Genomic DNA, 20,058 nt, shown 5'->3' with positions numbered 1-20,058 from the left:
AGCCAAATAATTTGCAATGCGGCCGGGGGCCAGAGGCGTCCGTGAAGGGCAGCGAAGGGGGACCTGCGATCTGCATTGCGTGCCAGCTCCGTGGGACGGACATGCTGGAGGGGCAAAGGGATCTGGTCCTCCGGACACATGCAAAGATGGCACTTAACGAAAGCAGTCAACCGACAAGTGATTGAAGTGAAACAAACCGACGAACACTCAGCAGCACATGGGCGCCGAAGGGTCACAGGGAGGCAGTGGCTCCGGCCCCCGCAACAAATCAAAGGTTGTGGAGCAGCTCTCCAGCCGGTGGATACACATCCACACGATGGTCACGTGGACTTACATGTGCAGCGTGGAGGAGGAGGAGTGGGAGGAACTGACTCATGACAAATGCCGAACTCCGACTTATTGAATGGGCCGATTTCTCTGGGACGACAATTGATGCGGAGCCATAGAATTGTAAAAAACATTTCAAAGCCCAGAGTTCAGACGGAAATGCAATGAACTTCTGACATTTTAAGTGCTGAAAGGTAAGATTTGATTCACACAGGGGTTTTTAAATCGAAAGGTTGAGAGACAGGCGAAATCAGGATAATTAAAGGTGGCACAGTAATCACTGGGATATTTAAAGTGCTGATGGAGATGTCTAAAGATATGCAAGAGTAGATAGATCTTAAACTTATACCTATTCATTGCACACCTTATGTGAATATCTCCAAGAATCCACAACTACACAGATCGATTATATCGAATTTCATTGGTTTGGGCAACAGATTTTCCATCCAATTCATATCAATTTGTGAACTGCGACAAATAAACTATACATATACAGCGACCTCTGCTGCAACCCCACCGCCCCATGCAGTGACCCCCAGTGACCTTGCCCACAGGATATGCCATGGAACTCTGAACTTGTAAGCAGATCAAGGCACGTAGACGAACCTGAGCACACATGTCCACCCCGGAATCGGGGGGAAAAGGGTAGCTTTGGATGGCTACTTCTGCGGCAGTCAGCAAAACTATTCCTCAACTCGTGCGGACAGAGCAACGGAGGAGTAAGGAGCGTGGAGTGTGGAGAACGGAGCACGGAGCCCGGAGCAGGATGAGGGACCAGACGCGGAGACATTTTTTATGGACGCCTTGGATTGGCGGACGTGACGTTGATTTGCTGGCAACGCCTTGGAGGTGACACCCACCCAGGCCGAGGACGAGAACGACAAGGACTTGCAGTCCTCAGGAGCAGACGTCATAAAATGTCGCAAGATTTGGCTAACAGAAAAATAAATTGCTAGCTGTCCTGGCCCACAGTTCGATTGCAGCTGCCACGGCCATTTAGCTGTTTAGCGCCGCAAAATCTGGCCAACTCCTTGAGAGACCCACTCCGCCATCTAATTGCGAATGCAGCCAGCCAGCTGGGACTGCAGCTGGGTGGCATGGAACGTGAATAGCTTTGGATTTGCTGGCCACCATCGGCCACCATCGATTTGCGGCCAAAACGGCGGGGCACGTGCCACACGGATGGCATCATTTGTGCGGCTCCCCGGGCAAATCAGTCTCAGTCGGGGAGATTGGATATATTCAGTCTGTTGGCTTGGTATAACACTCCGTGATATGCAAATACATGACCGAGTCACTTTGAAAAGAATCCCGGGATCATCCTGCTCGCAAGCCACTTTAAAGCCACCGAAACTCGCCCTTTTGGCCCTAATTCTCGACCTATTGGCATTGGCCAAATGCTGTCTTTTAAATTCCCCTTTTTTTGGGTTCTTTCGCGCAGCCCTCAGGTGCTAATGAATTCATAATGGAAGCGGGCACTGGGACAGGCCATAAATTATGGACCGCTGCGATGGGGATATATTTTTAAGGTAATGTCGAAAATAATGGAAAAAAGGGCCAGCCAGAATATTTTGCCCGTCGGCTGTTGTCAGTTGAGCGGGCGGAATGGTAATTTTATATAAATCTGAATTTGAGTTGGGATTTAAAAGGAAGAAAGTGTACTTTTCAGTTGGCAACATAAACAGGCGCATTGGCGGCTTCACAAAACTTTCAACTGTTAGTCAACCCATTGTTATGACTTTAAGCCCTTTACAACCATTTTCATTTATATTGCGATTAGGATTTTCTAAATAGCGAATCCTGCCTCTCAATAATCCGGCAACCAAAATGTTTTGATTGTGCTCTCTGCAGATTTATTTGCACTGCTAATCCATGGAGAAATTGACGTTTGATTATCAATTTCAATTTGAGTCGCTAAGAAATTCATGTGCAGTGGCCTCCGCCCGACTTCAACTTCTATTTGCCGCAGTCACTCTAGGCCAATGTAAATGTCAGCTCGTTATGGATGTTTGCCTCCGGCATCTTTTATTAATTGAATGAGGAAAAATGCATTTTCCGACGGGGCCTAAATCAAATAAATGTTTGTTTGAGCGCGTACCGCAAAAACCAATTTGATTGGAATTAAAATTCGAAATAGAATAAACAAATGTCGGCGGAGAAGCATCGAGAACCCTTCTTCGGACCCACATTTACTGCAGGCTGAACAGCATCTGCAGGCCCAAGCACAGATACACATCCCAATCCCGTCTGGGCAGATGCTGCCAAAGCTGATCCTTAGCTTGTGTTGTAACAAGTTAATTGAATTTGCACTCAGCCAAGCGTCATGCATTGGGGCATCATGAGCTTACGAGTGCACAGAGCGAAAATGCGGTGTCAAGTTCACAAAACCTATAAATTATAATGGTAAAAAGAAGTTTATTAGTTAGCATCAGCTTCTGCAATTTCAGTATTTCAGTTCAGTTTTCCCAACTGCAATTGGAGCAAACTTTTTCTCCACGTGGAAAATGAGCTGGGAAAGCGGAGCTGGAGCTACCGATACAAGTTGCTTATTTTATGGCCAACTCTAATGGAGGACTCGATTCTGATTCCGGCTTCTAGTTCGCTTGGCATTTGGCTTGCCGGATCCCCATCCTTAGCAATGCTCGGCTCGCTCCCCTCGTTTCGCCTCGATTTTTCCAATTTTGTGATTTGCACAGATTTCAACCTGACGTCCTGGGCTATCCTTCGCTTCCGCCGGGTCCTTGCAGCTCTGGGTTAGTTTGTTGCCAGTGCTTTGCGTCCGTGCTTATCCAGCAACATTGTCGAAGGTGAGACCCGGCTTGCAAGTGCATTAAGCGCATGTGAACGGGTGCCAAACAATGACGCCTCCAAAGCCACTCCTGCGGACCCCTTTCTTCTTCCACTGATCCCGGCAGACAAATGACTCACCAGAAGGATTCTGGGGACTCACGGACATGGTCGTGGAACGGGGTAGCGGCAGCGTGCTTTTAGCAGATTAGTTTTCATCATCTTAACATTCCTAATTAATGAGGCCTTTGTCGCTCCGGCACAGCTCCTCTTGTATGTAGGTGTTAAATCAAAGACCTTAGCCCCGCGTGCATGTCTGATGAGTAATGAGGACGGAGTACGGGCAAAGTTCGTCCTTGTTTTCCTACTTTCTTGCAGATTCCCAGTAATGAGCAGAAAGATTGCCCTCCTCAGCGAGCAATGCAAATTTCCAGGCAGCTTGTTAAATGTTTAACAATGGTGTAGTGTTCACTAAATGTTGCGAGTCTTTTGAACTACATTTTCAACAGGAATCAGCATTCAATTTCCTTCTCGACCTGACATGGCCATCCAAAATAATATCACAAAATCACATTTCATCACTATGATTTCGCCGCAACCAGCTAACATCGGGATTCACAATTATTTGCGTTTGCCATTTTGATACTTTTTATTGAACCCGATGCGCAGTCATTAACACGCATCCGTGGCACTTAATTAGGCCTGGAAAATGGAAAATGGTTGATGTGAAATGTTTGCAGTAATTCAAATGGACATCAACACTTCACTTGATGAATGGCATTTCCTCATTTGTGTTTGATATTCGAGTGCTAATAGTCGTAATAATGCCGCATAATGAGTGCCGAGGCCAACAATGAAAGCCAACTTTTAGTTAAAAGTCAGCGAATCCAAACCAGTGCGAAATGCAAAAACCCAAAGTTTGTAAAACTAATTTCCTCCAACTGATGGCTGAATTTCGGTGCTGGGTGGCGGACGTCTGAGGGGAAACGTCAAAATGTTTTTGACAAGTCCAATTTTGAAATTTTCAAATTTCGCCGTAATTAACTTTCTGGCAAAGGCAATTAGCGACCGCACACAAACTCATTTATATTGTGTTGCCGGATTACAGATATACATAGAAATATGGAATTAGCAATTTATATATATTGAAAGTTGCGCTGTCGCCATCCAATGTGGTTCACCCCATTTAGCACTCTGCTCACGAAGTCTAACAATATCGCAAATAATGGAGTCAATTGCATTTTGCATAATAATTACAGTGTAAATATGTTTACACGGGAGCGGTTCGGGAGTCCTTCAATGTCGATTAGGTATGGTAAACATATGCACACCCACACTATCCATTATAAATAATTCTGTCAGTCTCGTAACACTTATTTATACAACTAATAAAATGCACTATTCCTAATGGCGCCATCCCCCCACCCACCTGCTCCGCTCCTGGTCATGGAAATAAAGTGCAGGGATCGAAATGAGCCGGGCGCCAGTCCTCCTGAGTGGCTAAGTGGAGGGGCCGGATAACTGGGTAACTGGGGAGCGTGTTAGCAGCCAGCGAGTGAGTGATGAAGCGCGTCACGTCGACAGCAGAAGCAGCAGGAGGAGCTGGGGGGGACCAGGAGGAGGAGCAGCAGCTGGAGTTGGAACAGCGGGATGGTTGCCAACGGGAGACTCGTGGAGATGCCAATGAGAATGGCAGCCGCGGTTGGCTGACATTACACTTGTCAACGGGTATAATTGCGTTAACGCTGCTCTTTCCTCCCACTCACCAACAGAGATGGCAACCATTAAGGCAAAGGAATAGCTAAGAGTCCATCCATATGAAGTGGATCTATTGTTAAATAAAAGTGTGTTCCCTACCACAGTGATTCATATAAAATAGTCAGTATTTTGGCCAAAACAACCGATTTAATGGTCCAAATCTTGAATGCTGTACCTCTTTGAGCTCGTATTTGCATTCCCAATCGAATGGCGTTCCAGTTTAAACATTTAAATTTTTTTCGATTTTTTGCAAATTTTGATGATGTAACCCCTTACAAAAATTGCGAAAATTGGCAAAAATCGAATTTTCAAAAACCTGCAGATTTGTGATATAGGTCGTTAGTATGGATCAAAAGCTGTGCAAAAAAGTTATTCCTTGAGGTTTCTAACACTTTTTGGCCGATATATGGCGAAAAGCCTTAGTTTTCCAACCAAAAAACACGAATTTTAGCCATAGCAACCTATAAAATGGTCAAAATCTTGAATGTAGTACCTTGTTTAACTCGTAATCATATTCCCAATCGATTGGCATTTCAATTTAAAATTTTTTATTTTTTTAGATTTTTTGCAATTTTGATGATGTAACCCCTTACAAAAATTGCGAAAATTGTCAAAAAAAAATTTTTTTTAATACGACCCAAATTTGATACAAAATGTTAGTATGGATCAGTAGCTGTGAAAGAATATTATTCCTTTTGGTGTGGGACTCATTTTCGCCAAGTTATGATTAAAGGGCTATGGTTCATACATACATTTCCTTCCAAATACCCAAATGCCAAAAGAATGAATCGGCTGGAAAGTGATACTTTCGATTGCTAGCTACCAAAATGGCTCCTTAGAATGCCAGCACTACCCTTTAATGATAAATGCAAACTGCGATGAGTGTGACTGTTCCACGACTATGTCTATGACTATGGCAAATGCCGTTGACTCGGAGCACAATACACAATAATTGCCAAGTGACGGCAGCTTGGGGGCGCATCAATAACGAGTGCTTGTCACCCGGTGAGCCCACCATCTACCATCCACCATCCACCCGCCACCACCACCAACATCAATCCACATCCAGGCAGTGCACCTCGGATCCACTGGAGCACCGCCGGGAGCGAAATCACACCCATTTGTCAGGGAAAAGAAGTCGGGCGGCGAACGACGAAGTCCACGTCCACGGTGGCGGCGGCGGCGGCTAATTGCAGTTCATGCGAAAAACATCGTTAATCACTCATTGACAGTTTGTTATTTGTTAAACAAAGCTAATGACTTAATGGCATAAATGGTGTGGCAACTGCACCGCGGCCCAAAGGATATCGAAAGTCGAGCCCGGTCGGAGCAGCTGAATAAATGACACGACAGCTCAGGGCAGTCGTCCTCTGTTCTCTGTTCTCTTCGTGTTCCGTAGTTATGTAGATAAACAATAAGCTGACAAGCCGGGGCAAAATTAATTGTCCTGGACAGCTTGGGTGGGCGGGGAGACTGGCGGAGGGGCGTGGTTTTATGGATGATCACGATATGCCCATGGGGCGAAGCAACTAGTTAGAAGTGGCAATGGAATCCCTCGTCTCACGGGATATGTGGATTGGCAACTAGAAATAAAGTAGGACTCATGGGCATTCCGTAAACGAGTAGTTAAACAATTACCACAGTACCTATATCTCCAACACACATCCCTACTGAAACGGGTCCAAGTCCATGTCATTCACATCCAAGTCGCTGGATAAGGGTCTCTGTCGGGCTCTCCTATAGACTTGCCTTGACCTCCGATCGACTTGGTGTGTATCTTCGTCATCATCCTCATCCGGCGAGGGAACATATGTTTTAATAAGGGTTCTTCTGTGCATATCCGCCACTCGGCGGGCGTTCTCCATATTCCGCATGTGCATGACCACGGTTTCCGGCATATGGACCACCTTTCGCCGGACAGGATGATGCAGGAGCGGCACAGACGGGGCGAGGGCGACCGTGCGGGAGGGGCACTGGGTGGCCAGGTTGCACTGATTGCATCTCATGGGTCTCGAACGGATCTTGTACTTGCAGCAGTTAACGTGGAAAACCTTCGAGTTCTGAATCTTGGGACGAAGAGTGCTGCGTTTATGTTCTTTCGGCAGCTTCACTTTAATTTTCTGAGGAGGCTGGACCTTCGAGTGCACTTTGACTTCCCTTCTAGTCTTGTGGTTTTTGCGTCCCATTTACTCGATGTGATAACAAGAAATTTGGAATTATACAATAAACTGACTACTCTGACGTTTTTAATAATATTATTTTTCAAGGCCTTTGAGACGATCATAAAACAAAACGCTAAAATTCTGTTCTATTCAATCATAGTAGGCTTTTCCCAACCCTGTCAGATGTCTGGGAAGTTTTCCTCTCCATACTTCATTCGTATTTATTTCATCGTAGGATTCAGATCTATTGGTAGAAAGTAAGAAAAAAAAAATTCTCAAAATTTAAGTTCTATACAAATTTGGAGTGAACTATTTTATAAACACTTTCGGAATATCTCGAGCTTTCCACACATCGAAAATGAATTTTTGCTCAGTACCTTACGAAGCTGATTACGGCATGTACGCCGATTCCAAGGTACAGATATTTGCTTTGGCTTTGTAGACTTCGTATACGCACTACACAATGCCGTGTTCTTCCATGTTTCAGATGAAGAGCGTTCCCCAGTACCCCCTAAGCATGGGAGTCGGTCAGGGTCAAGGACAGTCCATGGCCATGCAGCCCCTGAATCCACCGCAGATGAATCTGCAGATGCAGATGCCCGTGTGCCAGTCGGGCGCTTCGTCGTACCCAATGCAGGGTATGCCGCTGGGCATGATGCAAGGGGGCAATCAGATGACCCCCATGTCGACGATGAGCACCCAGCTGCCGATTGGAGCGGTGACTCCCCTGAACAGCATGACCATGATGCCCATGATGGGCAATCCCATGGGCGCCATCGATGCCCCCGGGATCAATGCAGTGCTGCCTGACCTGCAGCCCATGACCTCGATGGGTCAGATGCAGCCGCTGCAGCAGTACAATCCCAGTGGATCTACCACCCAAATGCATCAAGGACGTCTGACGGGCGGCTGCAATGCTGTGATGTCTGCGCCCTGTCCCTCGTCGCCCTCGCACGCTGGCGGCTGGAGCTCCAGTCCCAGCCCCAACCAGATGATGAACAACTCCAATATGTGGCAATACAGTCAGCCTATGCAGAGTCACCAGCCGCAGTACCAGCAGCAGCAGCAGCAGCAGCACTTCCAGCACCCGAGCCAGGGACACCAACAGGTCAGCCGGATGAAGACCTCCTACGACGCTCCCATGTACCGGGATATGCGGAACGGTCTGAAGTAAGTAGATCTCGCCCAGGGGCGCTCGGCATCCTAATCCGATCCATAGCAATCCCTTTTAATCTCTAACCCTTAGCGCACCATCCATGCACGACTCCTCGAAGTACAGCAAAGGCAATCAATCATTCAATTGTGGTGAGTACTCACTTCTTATATCATATAAAAGGTCGTGCGCTCAAGGGAGGAGCGTCCGTATAGACGGCAATGATGTACAATGTTTTGCTTTCAGGAAAAGCGGTTACAAAGGTCCCCCATTGGCGTTGACGAAACCGTTGAGCCCATCATTAGTTGTTTTTGTACTTTTGCATGATTGGTGTCTCTTTATTTACTTGTTCCAAGACTTCCCCTACGCAAGCAAACAGATACTCAAACACACAAGAAACACAGACTTGGCCACAAACATATTGGTGTGGAATAAATAGTTTATATGTTATGGCCAAAATGGAATTATTCATTCGTTGTTTTTCATTTGGCGACTTTAAACGCCCTGATTTATGGCCATCAGACATCAAAATTGGCAACATGTTCGCGGCAAGCGGAGCGGGATGGGGGGGCTCGGCCAAGGAAAATTGGACGGGGGAAAAGCTGGAATGGCGATGAAAAATTTATGCTGACCGCATGATGAACGCATAAAAAATGTTGCCAACTTATGGCCAAAATGCAATCCACAACCCAGTCGCTGTGCGGAGTATAAACAATGGCTTTATCGGCCAAAGGCATCAGTTGGTTGGTTGGTTGGTCGGTTGGTTGGCTTTCTCCCTCCGATCCAGGCCCCACCCAAATCCCTTTCCTGCGTCCCTGCAGAGTCGTTAGATTCTGGCCAAGCCGGGCCAAGGTGTGAATATTTTATGTGGCACTATTTTGATACCATAAATCTTTTAGTAGTTGATTCAGCAAAGTTCTGCGTGTTACCGCATTTCGTTCTGTGGTTTCAGCTCAGTTCGTCTCGCTGCGTTTCTCTCAATTTCTGCATTCTGCAATTGTATTTTGCAGGATGGATTTCTCGAGTGATGGGCGTAACGATTGTGGCCGAATCTGCCTTTGCCTTTGATTGATTAAGTTGGGTATTTAATTTAGATTGCATACCCATTTTTTGGCCAGATGGAAGTTATTAAATTCTTAAAGCTGAAACTGTTGCAACGCAATCAATTTTTCGGAGGTCCGTCCTTTTAGCTTTAACTTTCCTTCTTCAAAATACAAGAGGGGCAATCATCTCTGCCCTTTGGGAGCAGGATGCGCAAATCCCATAAAATGCACATACCCGAAATTGTTTTTAGCTCGGCGGCAACGCAAGCTTTTAACATTTTTCAGAACGCATCATTAAAATTAAAAGAATGTAAAAAGAGGAAAAATGGAAGCCACAAAAACAGACAGCTGAATGGACGTTGAATGGACAATTTGAAAAGTTTTGGGCAAGGAAACTGCAGCCCTGGACAACGTGAATGCTCCAACTCTGGGTGAGAAGTTTTCCGCAGCGGAGGCGGAGCTGCGAGGGGTGGGTGGGGGGAGGATTGTCAAAAGTTTTCGGAGGAGCCCTACATAGTTCCCCATGCGCTGCAGCTGCCCTCTGGATGCAAAATTTTATTCATGACGGAAGCAATACTCAAATTTCGTCTATTAATATCTGGGAAAAGGGTTTCTGGGGGCGCTGGGGGAATATTCCTGGGTCCAGCTGTCAGCCGGAGCTGGGACCAACTTCCAGGATCCCTGCGTATACCAACATCTGTCCAAGTGCCAGTCCAACTGTCTGTTTTCCTGGCTGACACACACACCCATATAGCGTCTCTCATCTAAACAAATGCGCATACAGATGTGGTCAGATGCGGTTGGTGGTGCGATGCACTGGGAAAAATAACTGGTTAGCTATTGAATTCAAACTAAAGTATGAGCAAAACCAATCCATATTCCACGGCTCTCATCTTTGTTTGTATATATATGTTAATTTACTTGGACGGGCATAGACTTTTCTTCCAGTGTCAGTTAGCCCGTTTGCCCCTTGCTAACGTAACCTCAAATTGCATTCCTAATTCCTTTTCTACTCCATCTCATCTCCCAGTTCGCCGGGGGAGCACTTTCTGCAAAATGTGCAATTTCCGCTTGAAAGGCTGGCTGGCTACAATCCATCCCCGAATTCCTGGAAATATTTTGCAAAACAGAAATTTATAATAGCCATTTTATTATTTTGCGGCTAACTTCATGTTAGCCCCAACATGCATGCGTCATATTATTGTCCAAAGTGGAGCGAAACGGAAGTCATTCAGTCAACCAGTCAGTCAGTCCGTCAGTCAGTCAGTCAGGTGAGGTGGCAGAAACACTTTCCATCCGAAGAAACCAGGCGCTAAAATATTCTGGCCACTTACATTGCGCAAATGTTTTGTTTCGGATTGGCGAGTGAAACGAGAGCTGCCGGCGAGAGGGCTTTTTGTTTTTCAAATTTGAATAATTAAAATAGTTGGCAGTAGATGAGCTTTGGCTTTTTGCAAACTTAGTAGGCTTACTGAAGTATGTTTATAAAAAGTATGCTACAAATTTATTCTGAACTCTTATGAATGTATTATATTACATATTACACCGCTTTGGAGCCAATTTCTAATTACATACCAGTTCATCCTCCACATCTTTTACCAGAATCTTTGGATTTCACAAGCAACCTCTTGAATGCAATATTATTTGAGATTCACTCACTTATCCCCAGCTTACCGACATTCAGAACACTTAAAATCGCTCTAAAATACTTAAGCTGCTGTTTGTCAATTACCATTTACACTGCCAGCTTGTTGGTTTGATGTCGAGCAATGTTGTGTTTTAACCCCAGCAAAGGCAAACTTGTGGCATCCACAATGAACATGAATTTTAACTTGTCGTTTGTTGCATTTGTCAACTGCTGTTGTTTTTGCCGGCAGTTCCTGTGGCTCCTGTCCATGTGCCACTCCTCGCTATTGACAGAGATCCGAGGGCTAAACTCATTCGCACTTGGACGGAAATGTTTGAGTCCTCGGTGTCCGTTCGGCCGTCTCTTTCTTGCCCCAGCCGTCCGTCTCTTTCATCGCCGGCGTCAAGGCGTCTCTTTCGCTCGCTGCAGCTCAGTGGGCAAAGTTCGTGTGCCTAGTTTTAGAATTTGCAGTCTGCTCTTCGGATTGTTAGCCCCATCCCGGCTGTCCGTTCTTTGTGGGCCAAACTTTTTGAAACTGTGCCAACTTTTGGCTTGTTTTGCCTGATAACTTCATCATCGTCGACGTCCTCTCGTCATTCTCATTCTCATTCGAGTGGAACCGAAAAAAATGGGGCAAAAAAAGCCAGCTCACAAAGAAAATGAAAACTCGTTGGCCAAATGTTTTGTCATGATTTTCCCCATCCACACAGCCTGTCTCCTCCCTCGTTTGGGGCCTGCCTCATAGACTCCTGTCGCTCTGTCAATGAAAAACCTGCAAGTTGACTGGGCATGCACATCACTTGGCCAGATTATCGAACATTCAAGTCGGTTCAATGGAATCCTAACTCCAAATAGGTTTTAATATGTTCGTAAACATTCAGTAAATTCGTACACGGATAATCGCCAGCTGTTATGGACTCAGTATTTTATATTTTATTCACTAGTTGCATCGAAATTATTCACATGATAAAACTTTCTTCTGTAGTGCATAAATTTCGAGAAATGTGAGAGAAGAGCCATAAACTTTGTTCGAATCGGAGAAATTCGAGATATGAAAGTTCAGCCATGGACCATTTTCCACCTGAGCTAATGGCTCTTTGTTTTTGCACATTTTGTAGCTTTGAGTAATTAAATTTATGGATGCATAAAATGGCAACCTGTTCGAACTTCGGTCAGATGCCGCCCCTCCTCTCTACACATTCCCCACTTTTTCGGCCATGTCCATAAATGTCCGGCCGCAGTTCCTAGTGTCCATTTGGGCCACATCCACATCCATTCGACGTCCAATGAGCGGCTTATGTGAGCCCGATGCTGCTTTGCTGGCTATTAATTTCGAGTGGTTCGGTTCTCTTTCGGGCCCATGTGTACACATGTTTGGCTTGTAAAAATGTCATGTTAATTTGTGGATTGTGCGACCGAAATGGAGCACCGAGTGAGAGCCAAAGCCGGGCGAAGGCATGCAAATAAATGTCTCGCACAAGCCACCCACTCACGGCCAGATGCACCTGGAGAAAATCATAGTAACTATGTGAAAATAGGCATATATGTATTCTTAAAAATGTTTTAACCCCTTTCAGAGAAGTTAAATACTTTAGTTTATGGTGTTTATATAGTTTACAAATAACCGTAATTTGTATTCTAACATTAAGTTTTTTACTGTGTATTTCGGCCTCACACAGATACTCTCCCACGCACACACCCGCCCGCGCAGCGCAAGGGAGCGAAAGAGACGGCAACCACGGCTTTGGAGACGGGCTTTTTGTAGATTTATGAGTGAATCTGATAAGTGCTGCCAATAAATTTTCGGACAACAATTTACAATGCTCAGTTCATGTTCTTTTCCTTACGATTTCCATGGGGGAATCGCCTGAAATTGGGATTGGCTTGGGTAGTGTATTTTCGGTTATTTTATTGCAATCTGTTGGCCAAAAGTAGGCTGAATGAAGATGCCGGAGTGCCGAGTATCAAAAAATACGTAATAATAATATTACTCAGGCAAAACAAATGCAGACTAAACTGATATGGATTTTATGGGCATGAAAAGTGATATCAAAGGTACTTCAATTACGAAGGAATATTTTGGCCAAAGTATACCCAAAAAGAGTAATTTGCATTTCAATTTATTTTAGCAATTAACTTGATTTTCTGGAGTACTTCTTCTTTAGCTCTCAAATTTAAAAGCCAGCTGAGCCGCATAGATATATTTCAATAAGTTATTTATACTTGCATACTTGTATAATATTCCATGGCTTAACCTCATGTCCACCATTTATTTGTAATCCATCCAATTACTATATTTCTTGAGGACTTATCACAAAGTTGCTGCAGCTCGCCAAATGAACAAGTGCCCATACATTGCGCATACGTACGTATACGTAATGTAATCACAAGCATTGCCACACTCACACTCGCACACCCAGGAGCATCAACAAAAATCCAACAATGGCAACAAAACCACAGAGAAATCAGTGAATTATACAACATTTAAGCAAACACAGAGTGTCAGCGCTCGCTCGTTGGTTCGAGAATGCATAGAAAACCCAGCAGAATTAAGTTAAGGCGCTTCCGACATCCTTTCAGGATTCTCCTCCGGCCCCCTGGATAACACAATGGAGCTAGTGCCACGACGAAGAGCCCAAGTTGGCCAAAAACTTTGCACACTGCCAGCTGAACGGGTTGAGGCCTACACTGATAAAAACAGTGGGCAAATGAGCATATCAAAGATGAATAGGCGAAGTGTTCGAAACTAACTAAAAGAACGATTTATGAGCCTAGGCATCATTTAGGAAATTGCTACCCTCAATTTCGATTTGAAAGTCTTTCTTTTTGGAAAGTAACCTTTTTAATTGTCGTTTTTACTTCATTAAATATCTGAGAATAATAAAAGATTCGGATTGATCTTGATTTTCCTGTCTGTATAGTGACTGAAAGAAACCATCGCAGCAGAAGTGAAATAAAGTTGAATGTAAGCAAACAAGTTGAACCAACAAACGAAGTCTCTAATTGTATTTGTGTGCGTACGTGTGTGTGTGTGGGTGGGCGGGAGCAGAGAGAGGGGGCGTGGCAGTGTGTTTTATGCGGCAAACCGGAACGCACCACTTTGGTGGTACAAAATATGAAGAAGCCAAATCAGCGGGAGAGCTGACGAGGAGACCCGGAGCAAGTCCGAGTCCAACAAGACGTGAAATGCAACTTTTTCGGCACATCGCTCGAGCACAAAAGCCTGGACAAAAACACACTCGCAGGCAGCCAACAAGGAAGCCAACAGAAAGCCGTGCAAATGCACAAAAGCCAAACAAGAATGCCAAACGAAAGGAAGGGAGTCCTGCGCAAGGAGCCTTCGCATTCCGCACATCCTCGCCCTCAAGGACCCTCCATTCGAGGCGGAGTTTTGCGGCACGTTGAGGTGAAGCATTCCGGGATCGCAGCCTAAGCCTCGCCAGCTGCACCCGAATCCGGATGTCCTCCGCCGAGGCACAAAACAGAAGGACCCAAATAAGCCACTGGCAAGGGGACAGGAAACCCAGGATCGTAAGAGGCGCCTTTAAGATACCTTTTAAGGGGTTTCGATTACCAATTTGATGATTTTCTTAAACCAGGAACACAATAAATCATTGTTATAGTTTGTCTTTATGCTAACTAATAATATATCTAACTATAACTACTAACTAATAATATCTTTTCATAATATACTTACAAATGGATCTGATATGTAATACTCCCTAAGAAGGGAATCAATTGTAGATAATCACATGGCTTATCTACGCATGTTACCCAAAAGCGACAGTATACCTTTGCCAGGACAAAGGACGCAGTACAGCAATCCGGAAATATGGCAAAGAAAATGGAACAATCGAAGTAAAAGGGTCGTGTGGAGTGGGAAGCGAGGAACCAGGATCCATTGAATGGAGCTGCGACATGAGTACATTTGTTTATGTGGAGACCGAAAAGATGGAGCAACCACATCCCCAGCTTGCTCCTCCTCCGCCTCCTCCTTCTCCCAGAGGACTCCTCCGGCTGGCAAGCGTTGAAATGGAACAAATGAACTAAGTCGAGAATTGCCAACTGCACACTTGAGTCGCACAACGAAGTAAACCCACAAAAGGAGCAGCCCGAACAAACTTGTAAATTCAAATTTCACATTTGTCTGGAATTCGCAATTACACTTTGGCAACAACAATGAAATATGTCCGCCTGGCACATCGCTACACCTGCCCAAAAATCGCTGGATTTGGCCTGGGGTTCGGGTTGGCCCCAACATTCCCACCTCTAATCCACCTCGCAGCCCCATCTTCACGGCTCATTGTTCGGCCTGGCAAATGGAGCATGGTTGTGGTGGAGCACGCGGGGAGCGGGAAGAGCCCAGTTGCCTCCTAAAGCATATTGTAATAATCCAAATGAAATTAAATGTACCGTAAACATTTCGAATTGCGATTGCTTCAAGGATCTGGCATTCCGCAGCAACAACATGGTACAAGTCCGAGCTGGGACTGAGCGACTATAAGATACCCTCCACTTGTTACGCCGAAATAAAATCTATACTTTTATTAGAGTATATATACGATGGCTATATTTTGAAACTAAGCTAAAGATAGGATAATATCCCTTTGCAGAGCCAAGAATGCTCAGCTACTTCATACCCTGTACAAACACGAACAATGTCAGGTGCAAGCGGTGCTCCCACGGTTGAGCCAATAAAAATGTCGGTAATTGCAGATGCGAAGCATGGCCAGAATCCGGATTGGGAATGGAGCAATAGAATGTGAGGATAGGCTGCGAGAGGGGCTCCACATTAGCTGGCTGGATGTTGAATGCAAGTGGTGCTATTATGTGCGGGTTCTTTAAAAATGTTTTAAGATCCACTCGCCCAATCTCACGGAGTAAGCCAGAAATGTCTCGAAACCAACTTCAAAATGTATAACAAAAATTGATACTATTTTGGGAACTCTTAATGTTTAAAGTTAACTTAGGGCTTTCGATCTAATGATAAATTGGAAATTCCTCAGTAAACTGCCATCAAACTGGCCTGCTGAACAACCCGCCATCATCATCATCATCACTCGCAAACATGGCAAATTACCACCCACCGCCACGTAAATCATCATAACCATATTTCAATCGCTCCACAGCGATCTGAATCCCCCAGCGATTTGTGCAACTATTCAATTGGCCCGACTGGATGGCAAGGAGGCATTAAATTAGCGAAATCAGGCAGGTAAAAATAAGGAAAACGATCGACTTAAGTAAAAGCCGGCCGCCAAATTGCACATTTTACAAATTTACGAACCACTAAGCGGAGCCAGCAGGATCGCCTTTTTGGCGAATTTATTTCTAAAACAACTCTATCGCGATCACCTGGCGACGCAGAGCGGCCCATAAAGCCAACGATTTATTGGCCAAGTCGGCAACAATTTGACAAGCAAATTGCTATAATTTCTGGACCTTGCAAGTGGGGGAATTCCGCAGTCCCCCAAGCCCCCGATCACCGATTCTTCGGCAAGAATGCTGTGTGGACATGAGCAGCGCTCTTTTCGCGCTTTTATCTGCGCAAATTTATGCTGGCGATAAAGCCACAACGACTACTGGACTGGATCCTCTACTCTGGAGAGGAAGAGCCCAGGTCGGAGGAGGAATCACGTGGCCCAAGGCTGGCATCTAATTGCATGGCCATTCGGATGGATCGGCGCTGTCCGCTGGAATTGCCATAATTTCGCTGGCTTTACGAGCTGCCAGAGAATCCCCGAGTCTCCTCCACATTTCCCCAGCGACCACACATACATCAGAACATCAGAATCAGAATTGTCGAGTGCACAAAAGTTTTTGGCGATCACTTGGACTATTAAATCGCAATTAAATGCGTGACGTGTGGTCTCCAGGGTACGTAAATCCCAGGGAAGAAAACGCCGAAATGGCAATCATCATTAAAAATGCAAAAGGCATAAAATTGGCCAGAAAGAAGCCCAGAAATATAAATGATTTCCTTGGGCCTCATCAAAGGCGGCGATAAGGAAGTATTCTCCTTTTCGTTCGAGTCGTAAAATATCCGTCGAAAACTCCGACGACAGCGTCATAAAAATTAAAAGAAAATCACAATCTTGGTTTGTTTCTGTCGCCTTTGTTTGTCGTTTCCTCAAATTTAATATCATACCGTACTGTCCAGCGAAATAAGCCTCTTTGAAAAGTGACCAGGACGGAGTTTCGCACTAATTGTTGCTCAGTGCGTGCATTTGGGAATTACGGCAGTTGGGCTTTTGATGGCACTTAGAAAGCCGTTAATCCTAATTTTATGCATCCAGTCTGTTGGCCTGGCCAAGCCAATTTAATGGCTCACTTCCCATGGCTCATAATAATGTTGATTCCTTGCTGATTCATAAATATGCGTTAGGAGGGGAAAAAGGGCATACAAATGGGTGGGGAGATGGGTTCATTTACAGGTCCCCAAAGCAACAAATTAGGACTGGAACCAGCGGGATGGTCATGGTTTTTTTTTTAAGTTTTCGAAAAAAGCTAAATTTGTCAAAGTCAACTACCATTTTAAATCCACTTACAAGAATTACTTAAATTTCAAAAGCCCGTTTTGGCTTCTGCGGGACATTTTCTAACACTAACTTTTAGAGACGATCTGATTAAGCATCGATAGCAGGCTTATCGGTATATAAGTTAATCGTCATCAAGGAATTTTGGAGCACTTTCCTTCACTGAAGTAGGCGAAATAGTTGTTGAGTTATCGAACGAATGAAAACATTTATAAAAAATGTACGGAGAAACTACGCTAAATAAGAACCACGTAATTAAATTTATCAGAGTAAGTTGTATTCATATTGAGAACAGGAAGAACGTATTAAATGGATATATTTGTTTAGTTGAAAATTAACCACTGCTTGGGCTGCGATGAAGTGGAGATAAACTTCTCGACAGCGGACAATGTCCACATAATCATCTACAGTTTGGCCAAGGATCTGGCCAAGGACCTACCGGCTGTAACGCCCGTGGCCCAGGCCATCCTACTCCTATGCTCCCTTACCTATCCGGATTCAGATAGTCTTCAGACGATTCCGCAGCTGGAAATCGGCAAGGGAAGTGTCTCGATGAGCTTCAAAGTCGATCCCGTGGATAAGGAAAATGAGACGGATCCAGAGTCGGAGAGCGACCTGGATGAGGGGCCCTCCACCTCGAAACAGGCCCTGGAGCGACTGGAGCAGCGTGCGGTGCGCAAGGCCAAGGAGGCGTCCTTAAGGAACCTGCATTCCAAAAGCATCTTTGTGACCGTAGAGCGCAGATTCGATATGTACTTCGCCCTGGACACCGTTTCCTATTATATAAACGGCGGCAAACGCCAAACGTGCCGCCTCCCGGAGTTCCACGCCAAGTTCTTTGTGCGGCCCCAGTACTCGATCAATCTCCTGAGGCAGCTGCACGAGAAGTGCTCCGGAAACTGGCTAAAGGTCATCCAAAGCGACGGCGATGGTGACGCCTTCAAAAAGTTCAAGTAGTTCGAGCTACTCCGATAGTATTCCCATTTATTGAGGACTAACCAACATGTTTATTGCAGAGACCCCGACAGCCCGTTCGAGACCTTTGTCAAGCTCTTTGAAAGTAACCCCATCAAATCAAACGATACGATTGGCAAGTTGGCCAAAACATGCCTGCACGTCAATGAGGCAGTGCGTCTGACGGAGCGCGAATTCATACTGGAGGTCTTCAACCAGGTGCGCCACATATTCGAGTACATCACGGCCCAGGAGTACACCGTGTGGTTTCTGGTCCCTTGCCTGGGTGACAACGACCAGCTGCGTTCCAAGGTGAGCACATCTGATTGCAGTGGGCTCTTAAGTTACTAAGCAATCTATATCCACCAGACCCTCGAAGACTTCGATTTGACCAAAGTGCGAACGTCTATTCGTCCAGCCGGTGACACCACCAACATTTGGTGGGATCATACTGATCACAACATCAAGGACATTCTATTGGTGGCCTTCCAATTGGACCTGGCCACCCATGTCAATCAGTCGGTTCTCGTTATCAGCCATTTGGAAACGGTTTGTACAATAAAAAGTACACTTAGAGCTCAATTCAAAGGATTGTAAACGTATCCACTTAAACAGCTGGCGGAGTTTTCCACTATGCAATATGTGACGGCCTTCTTTATGAACGACTTCTACGCCAAGAAAAACACGGAGCCCGTAAGTAACTAAATAGCTTATAACAACTAAATATTAATATTTAGCATTTGGCATTAGAAATGGATCTGCCACCGCTACTTGGAGCGCATCATTGATGTGGCCTTGTTCCTGGGCGTCATCGTCATCATCGAATACCCAAGTGCATTCACTCTGTTGCAGGAGGGTCGCCACTTGATCAAGTGCTTCCAGAAGGATGATCCCGAATCCTCCAGCACCTCCCAATGGGAAATATTCGAAGATGTGGTCAAGGAGAGCGAGTCCGACCTCGAGTTTCTCAAGGAGGCGGTGGGCAAAGTCCAGCAGAACGTGTAGTCTTCAAGAGAATACACTAGGTTAGTCATATTATTGCAAAAACTTGGCACATACCCAAACCAACTGACTTGCGTGCAATTTCAGCTTCGCCTCGAACAAATTTCATTTATCTGCCGTCTGCGGCTTTCACACGCAAATATTTCCATGCTCATTTTCTAATTACGCCACAGCTCACGGTCCAACTTCACTCCGGCTGCACATCCATTCTTCAGCTCCATTTCAATTAGGGTTTTGCCGGCTGTCAGTTCGAGTGCCACTGGCGGAGCAGCCGAGGGCCCTTGCACCACCATCTGCGCCGACCCACAAACAGCAACTACAATGGCTGTCAGACGAGAAGCACGCGTCATTTGCCGGCGAAATGCATTTGCGCTAACCAAGAGCATTTTTAGCCAAAATCACCCGGTGACCCAGTTGCAAAGCCAAGAGCCCGGAGATACATCCTGATGGAATGCTGACTGACTGGCGGACGGACTTGAGTGATTGGCGGTTACTGGGGCAATTATTTTGGACGCTGATGGGTTCCATCATTCTTTTGCAAACACAATCTTTAGTTATACATTCTATATACATATATTCTACACAAGAGCAAGCGAGGCGAAGATTTTCCATACTATATTATTATTATTAATCTATTACACCATTCACATAATCATATAGAGATGTACGATATATTTTATATCTCAATTGTAAGGTTTATAAATAAAGA

At 45.2% G+C, this 20,058-nt stretch overlaps 3 protein-coding genes across 5 annotated transcripts; 2 read left to right on the top strand and 1 right to left on the bottom strand.

Moving 5' to 3' along the window:
* Positions 1-6,090: 6,090 nt before the first annotated feature.
* On the bottom strand, positions 6,091-7,168 carry LOC117137957. The gene is made up of 2 exons (XM_033299720.1): positions 6,519-7,168; positions 6,091-6,455 (listed from the first exon to the last, which is right to left on the bottom strand). The coding sequence occupies exon 1, from the start codon at positions 7,056-7,058 to the stop codon at positions 6,540-6,542; it is 519 nt and encodes a 172-aa protein (XP_033155611.1). The 5' UTR covers positions 7,059-7,168; the 3' UTR covers positions 6,091-6,455; positions 6,519-6,539.
* A 98-nt stretch (positions 7,169-7,266) lies between these two features.
* On the top strand, positions 7,267-8,651 carry LOC117137956 (mediator of RNA polymerase II transcription subunit 15). 2 transcript variants are annotated; one of them, XM_033299718.1, is made up of 4 exons: positions 7,269-7,449; positions 7,522-8,204; positions 8,281-8,339; positions 8,434-8,651. In XM_033299718.1, the coding sequence occupies exons 1-4, from the start codon at positions 7,393-7,395 to the stop codon at positions 8,466-8,468; spliced, it is 834 nt and encodes a 277-aa protein (XP_033155609.1). In that variant the 5' UTR covers positions 7,269-7,392; the 3' UTR covers positions 8,469-8,651. The 2 variants fall into 2 exon arrangements, with proteins under 2 accessions (XP_033155610.1, XP_033155609.1); XM_033299719.1 differs by lacking the exon at positions 8,434-8,651 and having other exon boundaries at positions 7,267-7,449; positions 8,254-8,340.
* Positions 8,652-15,773: 7,122 nt separating this feature from the next.
* LOC117137917 (protein ORD) lies at positions 15,774-20,034 on the top strand. 2 transcript variants are annotated; one of them, XM_033299664.1, is made up of 7 exons: positions 15,774-17,662; positions 17,721-18,346; positions 18,410-18,659; positions 18,717-18,896; positions 18,963-19,040; positions 19,098-19,372; positions 19,523-20,034. In XM_033299664.1, the coding sequence occupies exons 1-6, from the start codon at positions 17,612-17,614 to the stop codon at positions 19,350-19,352; spliced, it is 1,440 nt and encodes a 479-aa protein (XP_033155555.1). In that variant the 5' UTR covers positions 15,774-17,611; the 3' UTR covers positions 19,353-19,372; positions 19,523-20,034. The 2 variants fall into 2 exon arrangements, with proteins under 2 accessions (XP_033155555.1, XP_033155554.1); XM_033299663.1 differs by having other exon boundaries at positions 15,775-17,662; positions 19,437-20,033.
* The last annotated feature ends 24 nt before the right edge of the window (positions 20,035-20,058 follow it).

This window comes from Drosophila mauritiana, chromosome 2R (genome assembly GCF_004382145.1).
Source record: "Drosophila mauritiana strain mau12 chromosome 2R, ASM438214v1, whole genome shotgun sequence".
In the NCBI taxonomy this organism is placed as follows: Eukaryota; Metazoa; Arthropoda; class Insecta; order Diptera; family Drosophilidae; genus Drosophila; species Drosophila mauritiana.
Note: the sequence above shows the minus strand (reverse complement) of the source record. Positions and strands in the feature narration are given on the sequence as shown.